The sequence below is a fragment of the Sardina pilchardus genome, chromosome 7 (assembly GCF_963854185.1).
Source record: "Sardina pilchardus chromosome 7, fSarPil1.1, whole genome shotgun sequence".
Lineage (NCBI taxonomy): Eukaryota > Metazoa > Chordata > Actinopteri > Clupeiformes > Clupeidae > Sardina > Sardina pilchardus.
The window spans coordinates 15,819,729-15,839,573 of NC_085000.1; the positions used below are offsets into that span (position 1 = coordinate 15,819,729).

Here is a 19,845-nt window from a genome sequence, read left to right on the forward strand (position 1 = left end):
TGGTTTTGTTTGTGTGACTGGTCTTTAAAATCAGTCAGATCTCATGCGAGTTCTGCAAATGCAGAGTCAGTTGTTGAACAAAAGACCAATTTAAATGTTGGGTAGATGTGTTAAGATTCATGTTTAGGGTTCCTATAATGCCTCCTCATTCCTAAGATATTCTGCTTAAACTTGGTCCTCAAAACTGAAATAGAATGGAGAAATGGAATGTTCCTCTGTTCAATGACATGGTCACAAACCATGTTCTTCCTCAGTGACCTCATCTATGTGTAAAACATTCTGGAATTGGTCCATTCTGTTCTACTTTGATCATGTCCTATTCCTTGAAAGGCAGTAATCTGAGGCCTTAGAGATCATGGGAAGTGTTGCGATCAATGACAACTCTAACACGGACACTAGGTGAGTCATTTATCATTGATGGGCCTTTTGTCTTAATCTGTAAATATGCATTGTCATGCTTTTAAGCACTTAGACTTACCTTCAGCAATCAGATTCCTGAACACTACAAAACTGATCTGAACTATTTACTTATATACACACACATTCACAGCGTATATTAAGTTAGTTTGGGTTTTCCTGTCTGTTCTCCCTTATTGGATTGATATTTCTGTAACAACACCCAACATTGTTTTATGGAAATAAAGTATATTATTTACAGCTGAGGGAAATGTTGCCACTGACTGTTTGCATGTCTGATATCAGTTCCTCAACAGATGGAGTTCGGCATAAAACCAATGGAGCTCAGGTACTTTGACTGTAAAAACCATCAGTTATCTGATGAAAAACCATTATCTGATGGGAATGGTTAGCAAGTGGGTGTGTCTCTGGCTCTCACAATTGAATTCACAATGAATTGAGCTACCGAGACGAAACATTGAGGTGCCGCTCGTCTCTCCTCCCCGCCACATTCTGTCCTCAGCAGCAGCAGCATGCCGGCGAGTCGTCGCACGAGGGTGAGAAGCGAGGTCAGGGCCGCGTGGAGGAGCAGATCAACGACGAGCACCTCCGGCGCATCGAGGCCATGTTCCACGAGGCCGACACGGACGGAGGAGGAGGCCAGTCAAACCCCCACAACATACATACGCATGCTCTTATTCTGTCATGGGCCCCTAGAAGCCACAGTGCTTTTTTTCCCTTTTTAGAAATATTGAATTAATCAACGTCATTTTTTCAGGCAAAGGAGCCTAAAGAAAGAAAGGAGAGCATAATGAGACCTGTCTAGCTTCCTTAGGGTTCTCATTATCTTTCACTCTCTGACCGTTGGCTCCATCTCGTTCCCTTGCCCTTGCTTTTTTCTCCTGCTATTTCTATCCCTCTCCTGGTGTGTCCTGCTTGTTGATCGACGTTGCATTCTATCAGGTCTGGATATGGAGGAGTTCCGAGACGCCATGAAGAAGATCATGGGGAAAGTAGAGGACGAGGACGTGGACATCATCTTCATGAAAGTGGACACAAACTGTGACGGCACTGTAGATTGGGTGGGTGTCTTGTTTCAACAACATCAACTGTTCTCACATATTTAACATATCACTGCAGGCTGTCTTTCTCCTTGTCTCTCTCTCTCAAGAGTTCATGCCTTTCTTATGGGCTTGTTTTCGCTTGTTTCCTAAGGGTAACTTAAACAAAAATATCAGTTCCCCTTTTAGTCCCCTTTTTACACTGTTAACAATGGCTATGTTGTTAATATAAGATTCAGACCTTTATGAATAACCTTACGCTTCCCCCCATAATTATTCCTTCCTTGTTTGTAAATAAAGTCAAAGTTGAGCTAAAGATGTAAGCTCTGCGATGCATGTAAATAAGTGTGTGGGTGTGTGTGTGTGAGAGAGAGGGCTAGGGGTGTATCCATGCCTGGCTATGCATGTCATAGAATATCGGCACGTGCACCCACCCCCCAGGTCGCAGAGAGCAGAGAATGAGTCAAACGGGCCAGCTGCCCCCCACATTCATTATTTATGACAGGCCAGCACTAATGCCTTCACCCCCACCCCTTTTCTTAGACAGAGCCATAGATCAGGGAGGCTGGGCTCTCTCTCAGATAAGGGAGCGGAGGTTTTCCAAAAGAGATGAAGGGATTCACTTGGTGAAGAAATGCAAACCCCCAACATTTCTTTGAAACTGCATCAGTCAGACAGACAGCTAGATAGAGCAGCCTACCTATTAAGACAATGATGTAAAAATGTTGATTTTCTTAGTGTCCTTTATAAGACTGACACTCATTTAGTTTTAATGAGGCTTTCATTTTGTCAAGTCATCACACAGAGAAGACTAGCTTCCCTATTACAGAGGGTATTCTCAACAATACAATAGAATTTCTTGTTACTTACCTGTACAAAATCTTTAGTCTCTACAGTGAATGTGCCATTTTGCGATTTTGAAACTTGCTGAAATGGCTTATCAGTATCAGACACATTATATTCAACATTTACCAATCAAGTGTAGTATGGTAAAATAATATTAAACAGCTAATGATGCTTTAGAATTGCAGTGTAACAGCCTCTGTATATAAAAATCATAACGGTGCTTTTGTGTCACCTTAGGATGAGTACCTGAACTACATGTTGCTGGAGTATCGAGAGAAAGACTCCCTGCAGAAGCAGAACAGACCCCTCTACTTCCCCAAGCCTTTGAAGGTGGTCCCTGTGTGAGTGTCCTCTCTGCTGGGGACGTGCCGTGCTAGACACGCTGATAATAATGTAGGATTTATGTTATTGAACAGACGGATGAATGGATGCATTGAAAGGGAACAGGGAAGAGTGGAGGCCTGGAGAGGGCTGGTGGAATGATGGGTGGCTGGACAGATTGATGGAGGGTGGGGACGACAAACGGCAGGCGGAGTTCTCTCATCGTTATCCTCGTCTGGAGACCTGTAGGCTCTTGCCTGGAGAGATGAGATAGGCTTTATGGATTTCCTGGTGGCTGACTCATTACCCTTGCCATCTCCCCTCTGTCTCTCTCCGTCATTAATAACTTCCACTCTGTCTGACTCCCCTCTCTGACTCCTGTGGTCCAGTTTTGGCTTTAATCTTAAACTCACTTCCCTCTTTAGTTTTACTTCCAGTTCAGAGTAAACAAAAATCCTTCCCATATGAATTGTTCTTAAAATATCATCTGAATCCATACCTCCTTAGTCACATAATATGCGTTATAGACTTTAGCTATATCTGAATGCTACCATGTGCATGAGGTTCCTGAGGATATTTCTGGCTTGTATACAAAGAGATATCTGTTCACTTTTGTCCATATGTGTCACAGGCGCTTTGCCCTCTCTGTCAGTGAGAATGATTCACTGCCCTCCTTTTCCATGGCTGTGACCTGTCTGTATGTAGACATGCGTGTGTTTGTGTGTGTGTTTGTGTGTGTGTGTGTGTGTGTGTGTGTGTGTGTGTGTGTGTGTGTGTGTGTGTGTGTGTGTGTGTGTGTGTGTGTGTGTGTGTGTGTGTGTGTCCTTCCCAGCCAGAGATGACACATGCCCTGACTGTGCACTTAATGGCTCAGCAGCGGCTGCAGACTGCAGTCGGCGTTTGAGGAAGTGATCTCTGTCTGAGGCAGGACGCGCCGTGAATACAGATCAGATCAGATCTCAGATCTCGGCAGCGCTTGGCCCTCTGGGCACACTCTCTCACCACAGGGACATTAAGGGACACACTGAAATACACACAGCACATCACATCACATGTCAACGTGGCTGTGAAAGTTCGACCTTTTGTGTGATTACAGTAATTTCCCGCATATAAGCTGCATTGTGTATAAGCCACAGGACAGTGTTTTATGCAAGTTAAAAGAAACATGTCAACATGGCTGTGAAAGTTAGACCTTTTGTGTGATTAGGATTATAAGAATGACATATTATGACTGTGATGTCATTATGAAGCTTGTTTGTGTGTGTTGTTGTACTGAAGGAAAACCAGTTTACAATATGGAGCGCAAAAACATAGATTCTGATGCTATATTATGAAAATGTACACTGTCCATTTCTATCAATCATATCTATCTACAGTATCTAATCCTGCAGCATGACTTTGGTGTTTCACCAGTGTATGCGTTTGTATATTTATGGTTATGTGCATCCTCAGGCCAACGGTGCGCTGTTTGTTTTTGCCTCATTGGCCGCTGTCAGTCATTTGTGTTTGTGTACTTGTGGATATGTGCATCCTCAGTGACCACTGTGAGCTATTTGTGGATATGTTCATTCTCAGTGCCTACTGTGAGCTATTTGTGTATTTGTGTATATTTGCATGCTCAGTGCCTGCTGTAAGCTGTTTGTGTGTTTGTAGATATTGCGCATCCTTAGTGCCCCCTGTGAGTGGTTTGTGTTTGTCCGCAGTGCCCATTGTGAGCCCATCGTGCGGATCCAGTTTCATCCCTTCCAGTCCCTGCAGGCTGACAAGAAGGGCAGGGACGTGCCAAAGACCCGCATGCAGCTGGGACGCTACCTGACCGTGAGCCGCGATGGCATCCTCAACTACTGGAGCGAGCGCTTCAAGCTCACCCGCACCATCAATGTCAGTCCCCTGTGTGTGTGTGTGTGTGTGTGTGTGTGTGTGTGTGTGTGGTTGTGTGTCTGAAGATTTGCCTATTTTTTGTCTGTGTCATATATACTCTCAGCCCAAAAGAAAATGTTTGTGAGCCATTTAGAGGATGACACTACTGAATGGCTCCCAGCAGAACCAGTTTGTCTCAGCTCTCAGCATCCACCCCACGATGCTGCATGCTTATGGTTATGGTTATGGTTATGGTTATAGTAATTTAGCAGACGCCTTTGTCCAAAGCATCCCATCCCACCCCATCCCTGCCCGACAGACACCCGTTTTTGGTTTTAGTACTGATGCCCCAGTGCCTGGGCGGATTAGGACATCTGCCATGCAGATAAATCACCACCGCTAGCGCCACGCTGCGCTACGCCACGCTACGCCAGCTGAGCTGCAGTGGACAGTGTGCGGCCAGTGGACAAGCACAGGCCACTGCGACAGCTGTTCACGCAGGGCGCTCGTGACGGACGGGGCTGCGTTCGTCGCCGCTAACTGCTCCCCGCTGTCATTTTGCCGCTAGCAGGCTGCCAAAGGCTCCGATTGTCTGTCTGTCTGGTCTCTGAGCTGTTCAGAGATCAGCGGAGGAGTGTGCCTGGCACATAGACATCAGCTGCATAAACACATTAAGCACCACTGAATCAACAGTTGAAGATGGCGTCCTTTGATCTGAGCTGCCCAATTGAATTTATGTGATCGAATTCATTTAAGCACCACTCCTATTCAAACAAATGGAGGATAGCATATAGTCATATTTTGAGTGCAAAAACATGGTCATCAACTTCTGTGTGCTAAATTTAAGTCTTCTGATGAATTTTTCTGGAAATACATTTTTGTATGTACTATATGAAACATGGGAAACACACATTCTCTCTCTCCTTGTGTGTCTGTGTCTCTCTGTCTTTGCCTCCCTCAGTTGGACCACCTGAAGCGCACCCAGCTTACTTCTCATTCCCAGCAGATCTGGGTGACGGACATGATCTGCCTCAGCAACCTGAACCTGCTGGCCCTGGCCTCTACTGGACGAGACGTGGGTGTGTGTGTGCAACTGACTGGGTGCACCGTCTACACTTACATCAAGTATTTAGCCAGGGGGCTCTGGAGCATGATTTGAAGAACCCGCATAATTAAGTGTGTGTGTGTGTGTGTGTGTGTGTGTGTGTGTGTGTGTGTGTGTGTGTGTCTGTCTGTGTGTGTCTGTGTGTGTCTGTGTGTGTCTGTGTGTGTCTGTGTGTGTGTGCATGCGTGCGTGTGTATTTTCAGAATTCTTTGACATCAGCGCCAATAAATGTGACCTTGTGTTCTCCCTCACTGGCCTAGAGGGATATGTGGTGGTCATGGACTACTGGTAGGTTGTGTTGATCCAAAAGAGTAGGATGTAGTGTCTTAAACATCACAGTAATAGAGTATTACTGTACATTGTAGGCCTACAGTGAATTCCATCTCCCATGTTAAAACACCATTCCTGCGGATTTCTGCATTATTCCAGCTTCCATTGTTGTCTTCCGTTGTTGTCTCGGGTCATGTCTGCCCTGCAGGTCGGATGGAACCAAAGGAGTGTTCTGCGCTGGAGATGCGGATGGCGCCATCTCTGTTTTTATCTCACACAACGTGTTACAAAACGGGCTTTTCAATAGCGGAGCCATTAAATCTATAAAACCAGGTACTTGCTATATGTTGTAAGTAACCATTAATTTGAGTATGTACAGCGCCCTCCACAATTGGTGATTTTATGAAGAATAATTATTTCTTAATGTGGGATTTTTTTCCTTCTAAATAAATGCACTTGTATTAAAGGTTGGATTTTACGCTTTTTTTTATTGTGGTCCTATATTATTTGGAAAAAAAATGAATTTATTAGAAGCTAAAGAACACATCTTAACCAGGGGTGCCAATAATTGTGGAGGGTGCTGTATATGTATGCTTATATACGTATATGTAAGTCCAAACAACTCTAAATTTGCTTCTTACGTTGTTGTTTATTTTAGGGGGCAGAACTCGACTGGCTGTTCCAGCACTGTTTAAGAACACCTCCAATTATTACCTGTGCTTCAAAGTGGTGAGGGAGTGACTTGTCTCTCACTTACAGTGGTGTCTCTATGTCTTTCTGTAGATGGGGTTTATTCTATTATTCTTGAATGAAAGTTCCTCAACAGCGCATGTCATCTTTTCTATGAGAATTGTACGTGTGCTGTATGTTATGGACATGTGTTGGCAGATAAACAGGGAGAGATGGTTGTGTCTTCCTGTGTCTTTGTGTGCCTCCATAACTGTTTCTCATTTCTATATTCTAACATTCTAACAATTTATGCACAATGGTTTCACTGTCTTCCAACTTCCCATTTTACATATCTCTCTCTCTCTCTCTCTTTCTCTCTCTCTCTCTCTCTGTTGTTCCTCTCTTTTAGGCCTTGCACACTTCATGGTGCCATCAGATCCGCTTCCTGCCAGAGCTGAACGCTGTCGCCACCTGCTGTACGTCTGACCAAACTGCCATGGTGTTGACCAGCATTCCCCACTCACACAAGGCCAAAGTCAAGTAGGTCTCCTCAGTCCTTCTATTCCCCCCACCACCTGCCACATAACACCCAGTGGAATTGGTGTGCTTGTGACAGGCTCACTCATTAACCAGTACTCGGTGTACAACAAACTTTAAGACACAAATCTGTAGCAGACTTGGACTGTCATAGAGTCTTGTCTGTCCTGAATGAAATGGTCACAACACTGTTATGTGACACATAGTAGCTTCAAAGAAATGCCATTGAGATATATATTATGAGCGTTGATAGTTTTATTAAATGCCACTTTCTGCACACTTATATAAATGAGGTTAAGTTCATTAAAATGTGATATTGACACACAGTTGTACTTCCTTGTGTTCTATTTCTCTCAGTAACTCTGCCTTTCAGCTAAGGAAAGGGATCCTGTGTTTTGATTACTCTGCAGAGTTCAACATCATAGGCAAGTTAACTTACCTAGAATAAGTTAATATGGTAACCATCTTCATTGATGATATTTGATACTGTTATGATTATTGATATTGTTGGGTATTATTGCTAGTATTATCATGCTTAATGTAGGGTTTTCAACTCTATTTGAAATGATTATTTTTAACTAATGTAGTCTTCATTTGCTATAAGTCGCTTTGGACAAAAGTGTCTGCCAAATACCATGAACATAAACAAAAGTGATTCAGCAAATTAGGATTGAGGATGAGGAGTGTGTAGCTGATGTAACTGGTGGCCCTCTCCTTCAGTGACTGGAGGCTTTGACCGGATCGTGAGGGTGTGGAATCCCTACGTCACCAACTGTGCCACCAGCCAGATGAAGGGTCACTCCACTGCGGTCACTTTCATCTCTGTCAACGGCCAAATTAACAAAATCATCAGCATCTCCAAAGATAAGGTTTGATTCCAAATTATGCGTTTTGGTTGGAAAAAAAAGGAAATCCAAGGCACTCTTCTTTAAAAAAAAAAAAACGTTATTTATCTGCCTATTTCATAATGAAAAGTTAAAAACAGGGAGAAGCAACCCACGCGTGGCGGCATAAGCAGCCTTCTTCAGGGTGTGCTTCACAGACAAAAATGTCCTCTTTTGGTGTTCTAAGCCCCCAACGTCGTCTTCCAGGCAGCGCTGCACGGAAGGCAGGTAGTTAGGTACAGCACAGTTAGCACAGTTAGGTCAGGGTTAAGCTCAGGGTTAAGCTCAGGGTTAGGTACCTGAAGCCGACGGTTGCAGTGCTTACCCTAGGCTCAAGCCGTAGTTACAAAAAATAAGTATTTATAACCAACAGGAAGGTTGGTTATAAATACTATAATTTCTATTTTCATGTACCGTTTTATATTTCAGATGAACAGTGTTCTATTATTTCACTGGTATTGTCTTTGCACTGTTGGCCGTTTGCACTTGCCTTATTGCGCTTCTTAAGGTACGGTCCTATTCCATTTAGCCAGGTCAAATAATTGTGTAGCTCTTGCTTATCCACTGTACAAATCAGGTTGTTTATTTATTTATTGCCTTTAATGATAGGACAGTGGAGAGAGACAGGAAGTGAATGGGAGAGAAAGTAGGGGTAGGATCCGGAAAGGACCACGGGGCAGGAATCAAACCTGGGTCGCCGGCATGCAGTGCAGGGCCAGCCAGTTGCGCCACAGCTGGGGGGGGCAAAAAATTAAGTTTGGGTAAAAACCCCTATTTGGGTTTGTTTGTTTTTTTGTCTGCCCCCAGAACGTGCGTGTGTGGGACCTGCAGGACTGTGCCTGCCTGCAGAACATCCACTCCAGGAACATGCCCATGGGCCGCTTCCCCATCTACAGCATCCACTACAACACGGACACACACACGCTGGTCATGGGCACCTTTGTGGTGGGTCACAGAGCAACCTGGCATTACTAATCATTAATTATGACAGTGTGTTGTCGTAGGTGGGCAGGTTCTTTTGTGTACGGACTAAATTAAGCGGGCATATTGTTCAATTGTTCAGCGTATACTGAGTAGATAGGTGTTGTATTGATTGATAAAGTATTAATTGCTACCTAGGGTTTCCTCTGTGTTGAAGCTTGAATGCTATTAGTCCTGGGTCACAGTGCAACCTGACATTACTAATCATTACGACAGTGTGTTGTCGTACAACATGACACACCTAACAATACTAATAGACAGGTCATTTGCTAGAACTATTGGGCCTAGTTTTTGGTCAAAGTTTTCTCAATGGATTCCTGGTCAGAACCCCTATTGGAACAGATTAAGACTTGGGGCATGTTAAATTTTGGCCGAAAATTCAATATGGCCGCCGTATACTTTGACCAAAAACTAGGCCCAATAATTCTAGCAAATGACCTGTCTATAAGTGGATATTGTTTAAGTAGATGCAGATCATACTCAGTAGATAGGTATTGTATTGTATGTTTAATCTGAAAGATTTCCAGGGTCTGGATTTTCTAGGCTAATTACAGTAATACATAGGGGCAGTTAAAATGGTATTTACAGTGGGTATAGTAAGTATTCACACCCATGCTAAAGTTGACTAAAAAGTGGAATATAAAATAATCTTTTGAGAATTGATTGTAATGCCTTAATTCAAAAAAATAGTAAAAATCAAACCGCTAAGGACACTAATTTTCTTTGTGATTGAAGAATGTATCGTAAATAGATAAATGTTCTTCCTTAAATACAGGTTGCATAAGTAATTGGACCCTATGTTAAATTCCCATAGGAGCAGGAGGATTTTTTATATGTTTTTATTTTTAAAGGCCAGCTATTTCATGGATCCAGGATATTATGCATCTTGATAAAGTTCCCTTGGCCTTTGAAATTAAAATAGCCCCACATCATCACATACCCTTCACCATAGCTAGAGATTGGCATGGTGCTTTTTCCAGTTAGCCTATTAGCCTGTTTGATGCTCATTGAGCTCATTGATTTTCACTCATTTTTTGAATTAAGGCATTACAATCAATTCTCAAAAGACGATTTTATATTCCTCTTTTTAGTCAACTTTAGCATGGGTGTGAATACTTACTATACCCACTGTATATGGTTTCGTTTATTTTATCTTGCATAGAGCACTGTCCTGCAGCTTATACACAATGCAGCTAATACACAGGAAATGTGAATGTGTCTTCACGGCCTCCCACAGATAGGGGTTCTTCATGGAGTGGTTGATGACGTGGACAATCTTGATAAGCTAAAGACGTCCCATGAGAATTCTCTATGTACCGCGCTCTACAACTGCAACTTCAAACAGGTCAGGTCCTCTAATAATGAGTTCCGTAGGATCGCAAGTGTAACAGGATTTCAGTAGTCCATAGTAATACTGGTCTCTTGGTTAGATGAATGTAATGGGCATGACACATTAAGTAGTTGAGGACAATGGGGTATTTTTCTGACCCTTGTTTGATCTCTGAGGTAGAACAGAAATGATTCATTAGAAAAAGGTTAGTATAAACTAAATGACTGTTATCTAACTCACTCTACAGAGGTGTTTACATGTAATGATTACAGTAGATTAGAGGTAACAGCTGCTGACCCCTTCTGTCTGTGTAGGTGGTGAGCGGGTGTCATAATGGTGTGGTTAGCGTGTGGGATATCCTGACCGGTGACAAGGTCATGCAGTTCCTGACATCCCCAGAAAAAGCTGTGGAAGTGACTGCCATGTCGTTTGATGGACCCGAGAGGCGACTCATCACCGGATCCAAAGACGGAGTTATCCGTCTGTGGAACTTCAACAATGGAGCCTTGTTGCTCACGCTCCCTGTGCTCGACGAAAATGAGGTCCTATACCACAAATAATCTCTCATTTATGTGTACTGGAAGACACTGTTGGTCATTGAGGAGATGTTCTATGCTTACTGTAATATCAACACTTGTGGATATTTTCATTTATTGTATTGTCTTTCTTTGCTTTCTTTCATTTTTAGATATTTCATTATGGCTATCATTCACAATTTATGTATGTTTTTTTTTTTTATGTATTTTGTAGTGTCTGTAATCAACAAACTTTGTTTCCCTTGAACCTAATCATACTGTGAACTGTCTGGAAACATCAGACCACACCTTAGAAATCTACATGACTACTTTCATCTGTGAAAAATAGGACATCATTCATCCAATAATTAATTATCATAATACCATTAATCGTTTTTTCAAGAAACATAAACACAATGTTTAACTGTTCAAATGCGATATTTTGGAACTAAAGTAAATGTCTACTCACAATAGAAAGGCAGTAAAGAAGTTAAAATACTGTGAACAGTTTAGTTTTACGAGTGTGTGCCTGGTCTCTCTTGTGGTCATCCCAGGTGACGGGGATCCTGTACATAAACCAGCGGATCTATGTGTCTGGCTGGAGCAAGAGAGTCATGTGGTATTTGTGAGTACATGTGTTCTTTCTGCATCCCGTAGAACAGTGTTTCCTAAACTTTTATCCCCGCATACTACAGTACCTTTTACATCCTGACTTGGCTCGCGTACCCCCACCATCCGACACATTAAAAAGTAACACATTCTGTTGACGTATTCCAGGCATCATGTTTGATAAGCCGCCCTTTTTTCCAAATTATATCCTTTCATTTCCATATCATTATGACCTGGTTTGAAAGTATGTATTAATTTGTGAATTAATAACAAAAGATTCATTTGTTATTAAGTTCATTTTTAACACCTCTTGGATTAAAAACAATGTATTTTTGCTCCATACAGCCACACATTATGGTTTGGGCTGATCTGATAAAGACAAAACATAGCAAGAGGGGGATAGGGGAGTGAATAGTTGTAATCTAGCTCACTTCTTGGGTGTAAGATATTGTTCACATAGGGAAATGACTCTAATGAATCATGAATGAATCAATCTAATTAATGAATCTAATGAATGAACCACTCTGACTCTTCAGAGATGTGAAGGAGGACATGGAGATGGAGTACCGCGTGTGGAACCAGTATCACACCGAGGACATCTACTCCATGCATCACCACGGCAACAAGATGCTGGTCACCGCCTCCTACAGTGGCGACATCATCGTGTGGAACATTGACTCGGGCCGGGCCTTCTGTCGCTTCAACGCCTTGGAGAGCCCCCGACCGCTCATGCCGAATCGGGTGAGCAGCCCACACTGATTCTAGGCGCCATTTTGAACTCAGCGTTGTTTCCTGTCCTCTTCCGTAACATTGATGTATTATTTTGAAAACACTTAATACATCACATTTTACAGCAGACATTTGTGACCAGATCCTTTAGTTTACAGGACAACAGAAGCATCCACTGACTGTGTGTAATGACCCCTTGATGATCTGTGATGGATTATTGATTATTGATTGAGCTGCAGGTTCTATAACCTCTCTTCCTCCTTGGATCTGGCTTCAGTTTTCCATCCACTGTGTCTGCAGGTGATTGACTTCAGCCGGAGCCTTGAGGCCTGTAAGGTGTCAGAGTCCTGCTCGTCGGCACTGAGCAGGGTGTCCGATGAGGATGAGGATGAGGATGAAGTGGAAGGTCCTGAGGGCCACAGTGAGACTCATTCCCGCACCCCGTCTCCCCAGGCAACACGGACAAGCAGCCGACAGACTGAGGTCACGCAGGTCAGTGATGACATAACCCAGGCTTTCATGCATAGACTTATACATATATATACGTACTGTAGTGTATACAGTGGGTATAGTAAGTATTCATACCCATGCTAAAGTTGACTAAAAAGAGGAATATAAAATCATCTTTTGAGAATTGATTGTAATGCCTTAATTCAAAAAATGAGTAAAAATCAAACCGCTAAGGACACTAATTTTCTTTGTGATTGAAGAATGTATCGTAAATAGATAAATGTTCTTCCTTAAATACAGGGAGCATAAGTAATTGACCCCTATGTTAAATTCCCATAGGAGCAGGAGGATTTTTTATATGTTTTTATTTTTAAAGGCCAGCTATTTCATGGATCCAGGATATTATGCATTATGCAGTTAGCCTATTAGCCTGTTTGATGCTCATTGAGCTCAATGCAAATCAAACAGGCTAATAGGCTAACTGAAAAAAGCACCATGCCAGTCTCTAGCTATGGTGAAGGGTATGTGATGATGTGGGGCTATTTTAATTCCAAAGGCCAAGGGAACTTTATCAGGATGCATAATATCCTGGATCCATGAAATAGCTGGCCTTTAAAAATAAAAACATATAAAAAATCCTCCTGCTCCTATGGGAATTTAACATAGGGGTCAATTACTTATGCTCCCTGTATTTAAGGAAGAACATTTATCTATTTACGATACATTCTTCAATCACAAAGAAAATTAGTGTCCTTAGCGGTTTGATTTTTACTCATTTTTTTAATTAAGGCATTACAATCAATTCTCAAAAGATGATTTTATATTCCTCTTTTTAGTCAACTTTAGCATGGGTATGAATACTTACTATAGCCACTGTATATCTATGCTCTTGTGTGTACTGTACATGTCATACTCAAATCCTGAGTCTTTCAACCCTCATTTATACTTATGTATACCTGTATGCATTATCTGCTAAAAGTTAAAGTTGACAAATTGACATCAACAAACATTGACAAATTTTGAATGTTAAAAAAGTTAATTTTTATATACTGTGAAGTGTTCAGTTTGGTCCTTCAGAGATGATATCTTTGCCTGTCAGAAGATTTGCTTACGATCTTTCTTTCAATAAAAAATCCCATGCATAATACATAATAAGTTCTCTGAAGGCTATATTGGATGTTTTACTTCAGCTACACTTATTTCTGTAACTAACAGGAAATCAAAGAGGAAGTGGAGAATAACACGTCCCCTAAGTCAGCAACACCAAAATCGAAGGAGAAGAAGGCTAAACCTGTGCCCATCGACGAGGAGGAGCTGGAGAGACCTCGCCTCGCTGTGGAGAAGGTCTCATGTTCACTTATTCAGTCTGAATGACAAACATGCACACACACACACACACCCACACCCACACACACACTACTGCTGATTCGCTTGCTTCATCTCAATGTAACACTTGAAACAGAGGTGTTGTCTTCAAGCGCCTCTACAGTAATTTCCCGCATATAAGCCGCATTATGTACAGTATAAGCCGCAGGACAGTGTTTTATGCTAAGTTTATGCTAAGTTAAAAGAAACAAAACCATATTAACACCCTATTAACTGCCCCCCCTGTATTAACCTCATAGCAGAAGAAGTTTTGCTAAATCCATGTATAAGCTGCGGCTAATAGTTGGGAAATTACGGTAGCTGACGTGTTCCCCACTCATCAGGCTCTCTTCCTGGGCACACGTGAGCGGAGTCCGGACACTGCCATCCTGTTGACCAGTGCTGCCGATGGCTACATCTACGCCTGGTCCATCCACCACCAGGGGGGGCTGCTGGGCAAGTTTAAATCGGTGCACGGAGACAGCGCGTCCATCAGCTCCATGTCCACTGATCTGCACAACCAGATGCTGCTCACTGGGGACAGCCAGGGATACATCATGGTGAGCTCGTCTGGAAGGCTGAGATCAGTGAGCTTAGACTGCTTAAAGAGCTTAGACAGATACTATGTCTGTGGGATGGTGGATTTTCATGTGTGTAGGATGGTGTTTCTGGGAAGATGATTCCTCATTAAGGGGTCATGTAAAGCATATGCAAACTATCACTTCTGGGATATTTGCATTTGACAGTTTACCTCTCACCTACATACAGTACAGAGACAATTGCTAGGCTGGGCAGTGATATTCATTTTCATAACTCTAAATGTGTTGTCAATCTAAGTATAGTATATATAGTCTTTTGATCCCGTGAGGGAAATTTGGTCTCTGCATTTATCCCAATCCGTGAATTAGGGAACACACACAGCACACAGTGAACCAACAGTGAAGTGAAGTGAACACACAGTTAGGTGCCTTCCTCAAGAGCACTTCACTTCAGCCGCGGGCTGGTCAGGGATCGAGCCGGCAACCCTCCGGCTACAAGCTCAAATCCCTAACCAGTAGGCCACGGCTGCCCCTACAAACTTGCTAAATTAGGACGTTGCTGCTGGAAAGTCTTTTCCTCCACTGAGGACGTTTCTGCTCTGTGCCTGTCCACAGCTGTGGGACATTGGGAGGTACTGCTACTGCATGCAGGGAGAGCAGGACGGCCTGGGCCAACAGCAAGGAGACGTCCACCTGCCCAGTCTCATCCCCAAGTACTGCAACCTGGAGGGGCCACGCAGGCTAGTGACCCAGGATCCCACAGAGGTAAGGCTGGGGGTGGGAGTGGGGAGGGTGCTTTAAAGAGCAGATAGAAACGTACTTCATTTGAATGTAGGCTACCGTTCATTTGGTGGTCAGAGCTCTCTTAAATAGCTACACTGCAAAAAAAGGGGTGTCTAAAAACAAGATAAAAACACTAAATCTGAGGTAAAAGGTACTCAAAACAAGTGAAATTATCTGTCCATGCTGCAAGCTCATTTCACTTGACAAGATTTATTGAATGAAGATAAGTTTTTTTTTTTTTTTATCTTATCTTAATTTGCAGATCTCTGTCTCATGTGGTAGTCATATTGTCCCGTCTAATTTTTGGTCTATTACTTTCCGTGTCTAAAATATTGGTGTGCGTTTACGTGAACACATGTGCATTTCCCCCCCAGCAGGTGATTGATGGGTGGGCCGTGTCCCTGGTGCCCCCTCCACTGCTGAGCTCCTGGCGCTGTCACATCAAGAGCATCGTCAGTCTGGAGTACGTGGAGCGCTTCTGCCTCATCGTCACGGCGAGCCTGGACTGCAACGTGCGTGTGTGGACCATCGCTGGAGGCTATGTGGGTGTGTTTCTTTTTTTTTTTTTAGTACATTTTTTTGGCCTTTTTATGCCTTTAATGATAGAGACAGACAGGAAGTGAATGGGAGAGAGAGTAGGGGTGGGATCCGGAAAGGGGCCTGGGGCCTGGGTGTGTGCTCCTGACAAGACATATGTGAACATATTTAGTTTACAGTATTGTTTTACACCATATCAATTGATGGTGTTTTTTAACTGAGAGACTACCTGAATGTTAAAAGAATGAGCCCATTGTAATCTGAACTGTAGTGGTGGTGGATGCCTTTCAGGTACGTTTGGTCAGGCACAGTGGCGTGTGGGAGATCCGAAGGCTTTCCCCTGGGATCTGCCGCTAGACCTCCGCAGGGTAGGGTCCTCCCAGACACTGAAGGTGCTCAACCAGGGCCGGAGACCACACTGGAAGTAAGTCTGGATGAGAAAGGTTACTGAAACAGAGAAAATGCAAAAGGTGACTCTTAATGTCTTGTTGTCCCAATCACACTTAATTTCCCGTAATTTCCCGACTATTAGCCGCGGCTTATACATTGATTTTGCAAAATTTCTTCAGCTATGAGGTTAATACAGGGGGGCAGTTAATAAGGTGTTAATATGGTTTTGTTTCTTTTAACTTGCATAAAACACTGTCCTGCGGCTTATACACAATGTGGCTTATACACAGGAAATTACTGTATGTGTGCCCACAGTGGATCATTTATATCACTTGACTTCGGTGGCAAAGGTCCACTGATTTGCAGCTTTGCCATCTCTCAGGTGTGGATACTGTAGACGTAAGCCACATTGTATGCAAACAGTGGCAAATATAACCCCTAATCTTTGTTGATGTAGCGATCTCTCGTTTTCCTTTCGCCCCCGTCTGTAGTGGTGCCAGGCGGATTCTGCACGCCCTGACCACACAGCGCCAGCAGGCGTCCTTGTGCAGCACCGCGGTTAACCTGCAAGAGCTGGTAGCCACTGACCCGCGCATCGCCAAATACACGGACCAACAGATCGAACAGACCTGGGATAAGTGGGCCGAGAAGGGCAAGCAGGTCGGTACATGCCTCCATCCAGGAGCACAGAGATGCTGTATGATGTTTGGTAGTAGTCACTAGACGTGAGCAATTAAAATTAAAGCACTGTAAGCACTCTAAATGACAAAGCAGCTGTTTCTGTTGACATGTACAATCATTCTGTGAGAAACATGAGTATTTCCATCACATTGTTGTACGATATATATTATTTTGCTAAAGCAATTCTATTAATTGATTATTTTTTTTAGCCCAGCAGCCTACATTTATTGACAACAATTTACTCAGAACACACAACCAATTTCCCCTGGGGGCTATACTATTTAATTGACCAGTGAGCATAGATGCATTTTTGAGTGACTGCGAGATCTCTGTTTTAAGGTCACTCTATTGTGCACTGGAGCAGTGTAGATGTAATGGCTGAATTCGGAATTCTGATTACAAACTTGTATGTGTCTGGCCAACGTTGTGGGCAACAAGATCAGCCAAGTCAAACAGTATTTTATTTTGTTATTTATTGATTTTTGCAGAAGAGTACCATTCTTGGGGAGACTTACAGACAGAAAATCAGACATCATTTGCCCACCCATCCCCCTGATCTACAATCTTCCTTCAGCAGCCGTGAACAGGTATAGGCTACTATACAGCGCTGTCGCTCACCGATCATAGTGGTAGTGTTATTCTGACTTGCGCATGAAATCTGTCTTAGGTTTGACCTAATTGTGACCCTCTTTGACCTTCTCTCTCTATTTTGTGAGTCAAGCTAAATGCTATAATACTCCTTCTTTGTCACTTCTGCAGCTAAGAGTTTACAAGGAAATGCCCTGCACGTCCCTCCTGCCCATACTCCAGCCTCCAGAGCCCAGTCTGCTAAAGGAGCAGCTTCAGAAGACACAGGAGGGAGCAGATGGCACCAAGAACTCCAAGCTCAAGGGTTCGGCCCGGCGTGCTCCTAGACGTTTTTTGGGCGCTTCCAAGGAATTGTGCAAAAAGATTATCATACTACGGTGTCTGCAAAGTAACGACAAAGCGTCATAAAGTCATTTATCCTGTGTTTATTGAACCTACTGTTTTGCCTTTGTTGCAGTTATTCTCACTGTAATCAATGAACCCCTTACCTCTTCCAGCCACAGGGGTCACTGTGTGGCCATCTTGAATCCTCCCTTTGATCTTATCTTTAATTGTTACCATGGCAACAATTAAAATAGTCTAACAGGGGGTTGTTTAGCAAAGGCACATCTTGAAGGCATTCTTCATAATAAGCAGGCCTGTGTAATGCACTTACAGGAGGAGGAAACAAATACAGTGGAACAGGTTCATTTCTCCTCTTATTCAGCCCTACAACATGATGTTTAGGACCCCCTGTGATTTGCTTATCAAGCCTCCAGGGAGGTGGGGTATGCAATTCTGACTTTAATGCATTCATTACATTATTATTCTTGAGAAACCAAAGACTCATGCCAAGATTTTATTTGTGGACTTTTCATCTGCTTTTAACACCATGACACCCAATGCTCTTGCAGAGGTATTAGTTAAGGAATTTTTATCTTGAAGCAGGTCTGATCATATGGATCCTTGACCTTCTTAGCTGTAGAGTCTGACTGGTCAGAGCAGGCTTGTGTCTGTCTGACAAAAGAATAACATGCACACTGTACAGGCTCCCCAAAGGGATGTGTTTTATCACATTTATGTTTTATACACAACCTCTTGCACTAGCACCTTCCCATAAAGGCACTTTATTATGTAGGTTATTTGTACTGTGGGACTGTATCAGATTGAAAAAGAACTAATGAAAAAACGAAAAAAGAAAGAAAAACTACTGATCTTTCTCTGCCACTACCAAAGATTGCGTAGCGGTCATATAGGGATTGTCAAAGTGTTTTGCTTCCGCAAATTTTTTTATGGAATGTTGGTCTCAAGGACCCACATCAATCCTGCCCATAACCACTCATTTTTACCTCAGCCAAGGAGGTTATATTTTCATCGGGGTTTGTTTGTCTGTCTGTCTGTCTGTCTGTCTGTCTGTCTGTCTGTCTGTCTGTCTGTCTGTTTGTTTGTTTGCAAGCAAGATTACTCAAAACGTTATGGATGGATTTCAATTACATTTTCGGGGAAGGTCTGAAATGACGGATTCTATTTTGGGAGTGATCTGTATCACCATCTTGATCCAGGAGGCGGTTATGTTTTTGCTTGGCGGAGGTTTACGCTCTCTGAGTGCTTTTCTAGTTTGTGATTGTGATTTGCAACCACCGCCCCATTGACATTCTCTTAACCGCACCAAATTTCATGTGTATGGTTAACCTGACTCTAGGGGTATGCCAAGTTTTGTGGAATTTCATCCACGCAAGCATCAAATAAATTAATGTACATGTATGTGTACATTTAGTGACTCATGGCCTATAGATGGTGGTGTTGAGTGAAGGGTTGCTAAAGGATGCTATGGCAGGACTGTCACACATTCTCTCTCTCTCACACACACACACACATATGCACACATACTCACAGGCACACATGCAAGCACGCGCATACAGTACACACATAGGCACAAAAGTCACTAGAGTAGAGAATGAAGCAGGAGATGGAGACTAATTGGGTGATTTATTTTCGCAGAGAGGATGTACAGGACTGAGTGGTCATATTTTGTAAGGCTGTACGTCTAGTTAAGCCTTTTCACAGCACTGTGTGCATCTCATTTTTCCCCTTCAAAGGATGCATTGGCACCATGCACTGTCTCATTTGCAGGGGGTGAAGTGTTGACTATAGGGCTATTGTCATTCAGTGGTTTCTGAGGGCTGTTACACCATAGCTCTCTTGCTCTGTGGGCTACAGTAGGCTACAGTAGCCTACTGTTTTATCCGACACAGCCTGGCACAGTCTTGTCTTTGAGTAGCTTAGTTTCATACTTTGACTCTGGCTGAGAATGAGCAGAAAGAGGAGCTACATCAAATGTGTTCATTTCTACATGTGTCTTGGACTGTGATCACAGAGGATCATTTATTTCTGTAGACCTACTCTTAATTGGTAATGAA

General features: G+C 42.9%; 1 protein-coding gene across 3 annotated transcripts; it reads left to right on the forward strand.

Moving 5' to 3' along the window:
• The first annotated feature begins 124 nt into the window (after window positions 1–124).
• Window positions 125–18,259, forward strand: LOC134088271 (WD repeat-containing protein on Y chromosome-like). 3 transcript variants are annotated; one of them, XM_062542193.1, is made up of 27 exons: window positions 125–399; window positions 703–745; window positions 920–1,055; window positions 1,360–1,478; window positions 2,541–2,644; window positions 4,328–4,505; window positions 5,446–5,563; window positions 5,793–5,877; window positions 6,068–6,192; window positions 6,518–6,588; window positions 6,938–7,068; window positions 7,423–7,490; window positions 7,786–7,934; window positions 8,757–8,894; window positions 10,168–10,275; window positions 10,575–10,802; window positions 11,330–11,400; window positions 11,921–12,125; window positions 12,414–12,605; window positions 13,779–13,907; window positions 14,273–14,488; window positions 15,083–15,232; window positions 15,625–15,796; window positions 16,079–16,211; window positions 16,669–16,837; window positions 17,347–17,445; window positions 17,618–18,259. In XM_062542193.1, the coding sequence occupies exons 1-27, from the start codon at window positions 356–358 to the stop codon at window positions 17,852–17,854; spliced, it is 3,618 nt and encodes a 1,205-aa protein (XP_062398177.1). In that variant the 5' UTR covers window positions 125–355; the 3' UTR covers window positions 17,855–18,259. The 3 variants fall into 3 exon arrangements, with proteins under 3 accessions (XP_062398177.1, XP_062398179.1, XP_062398178.1); XM_062542195.1 differs by having other exon boundaries at window positions 15,628–15,796; XM_062542194.1 differs by having other exon boundaries at window positions 923–1,055.
• Window positions 18,260–19,845: the final 1,586 nt, after the last annotated feature.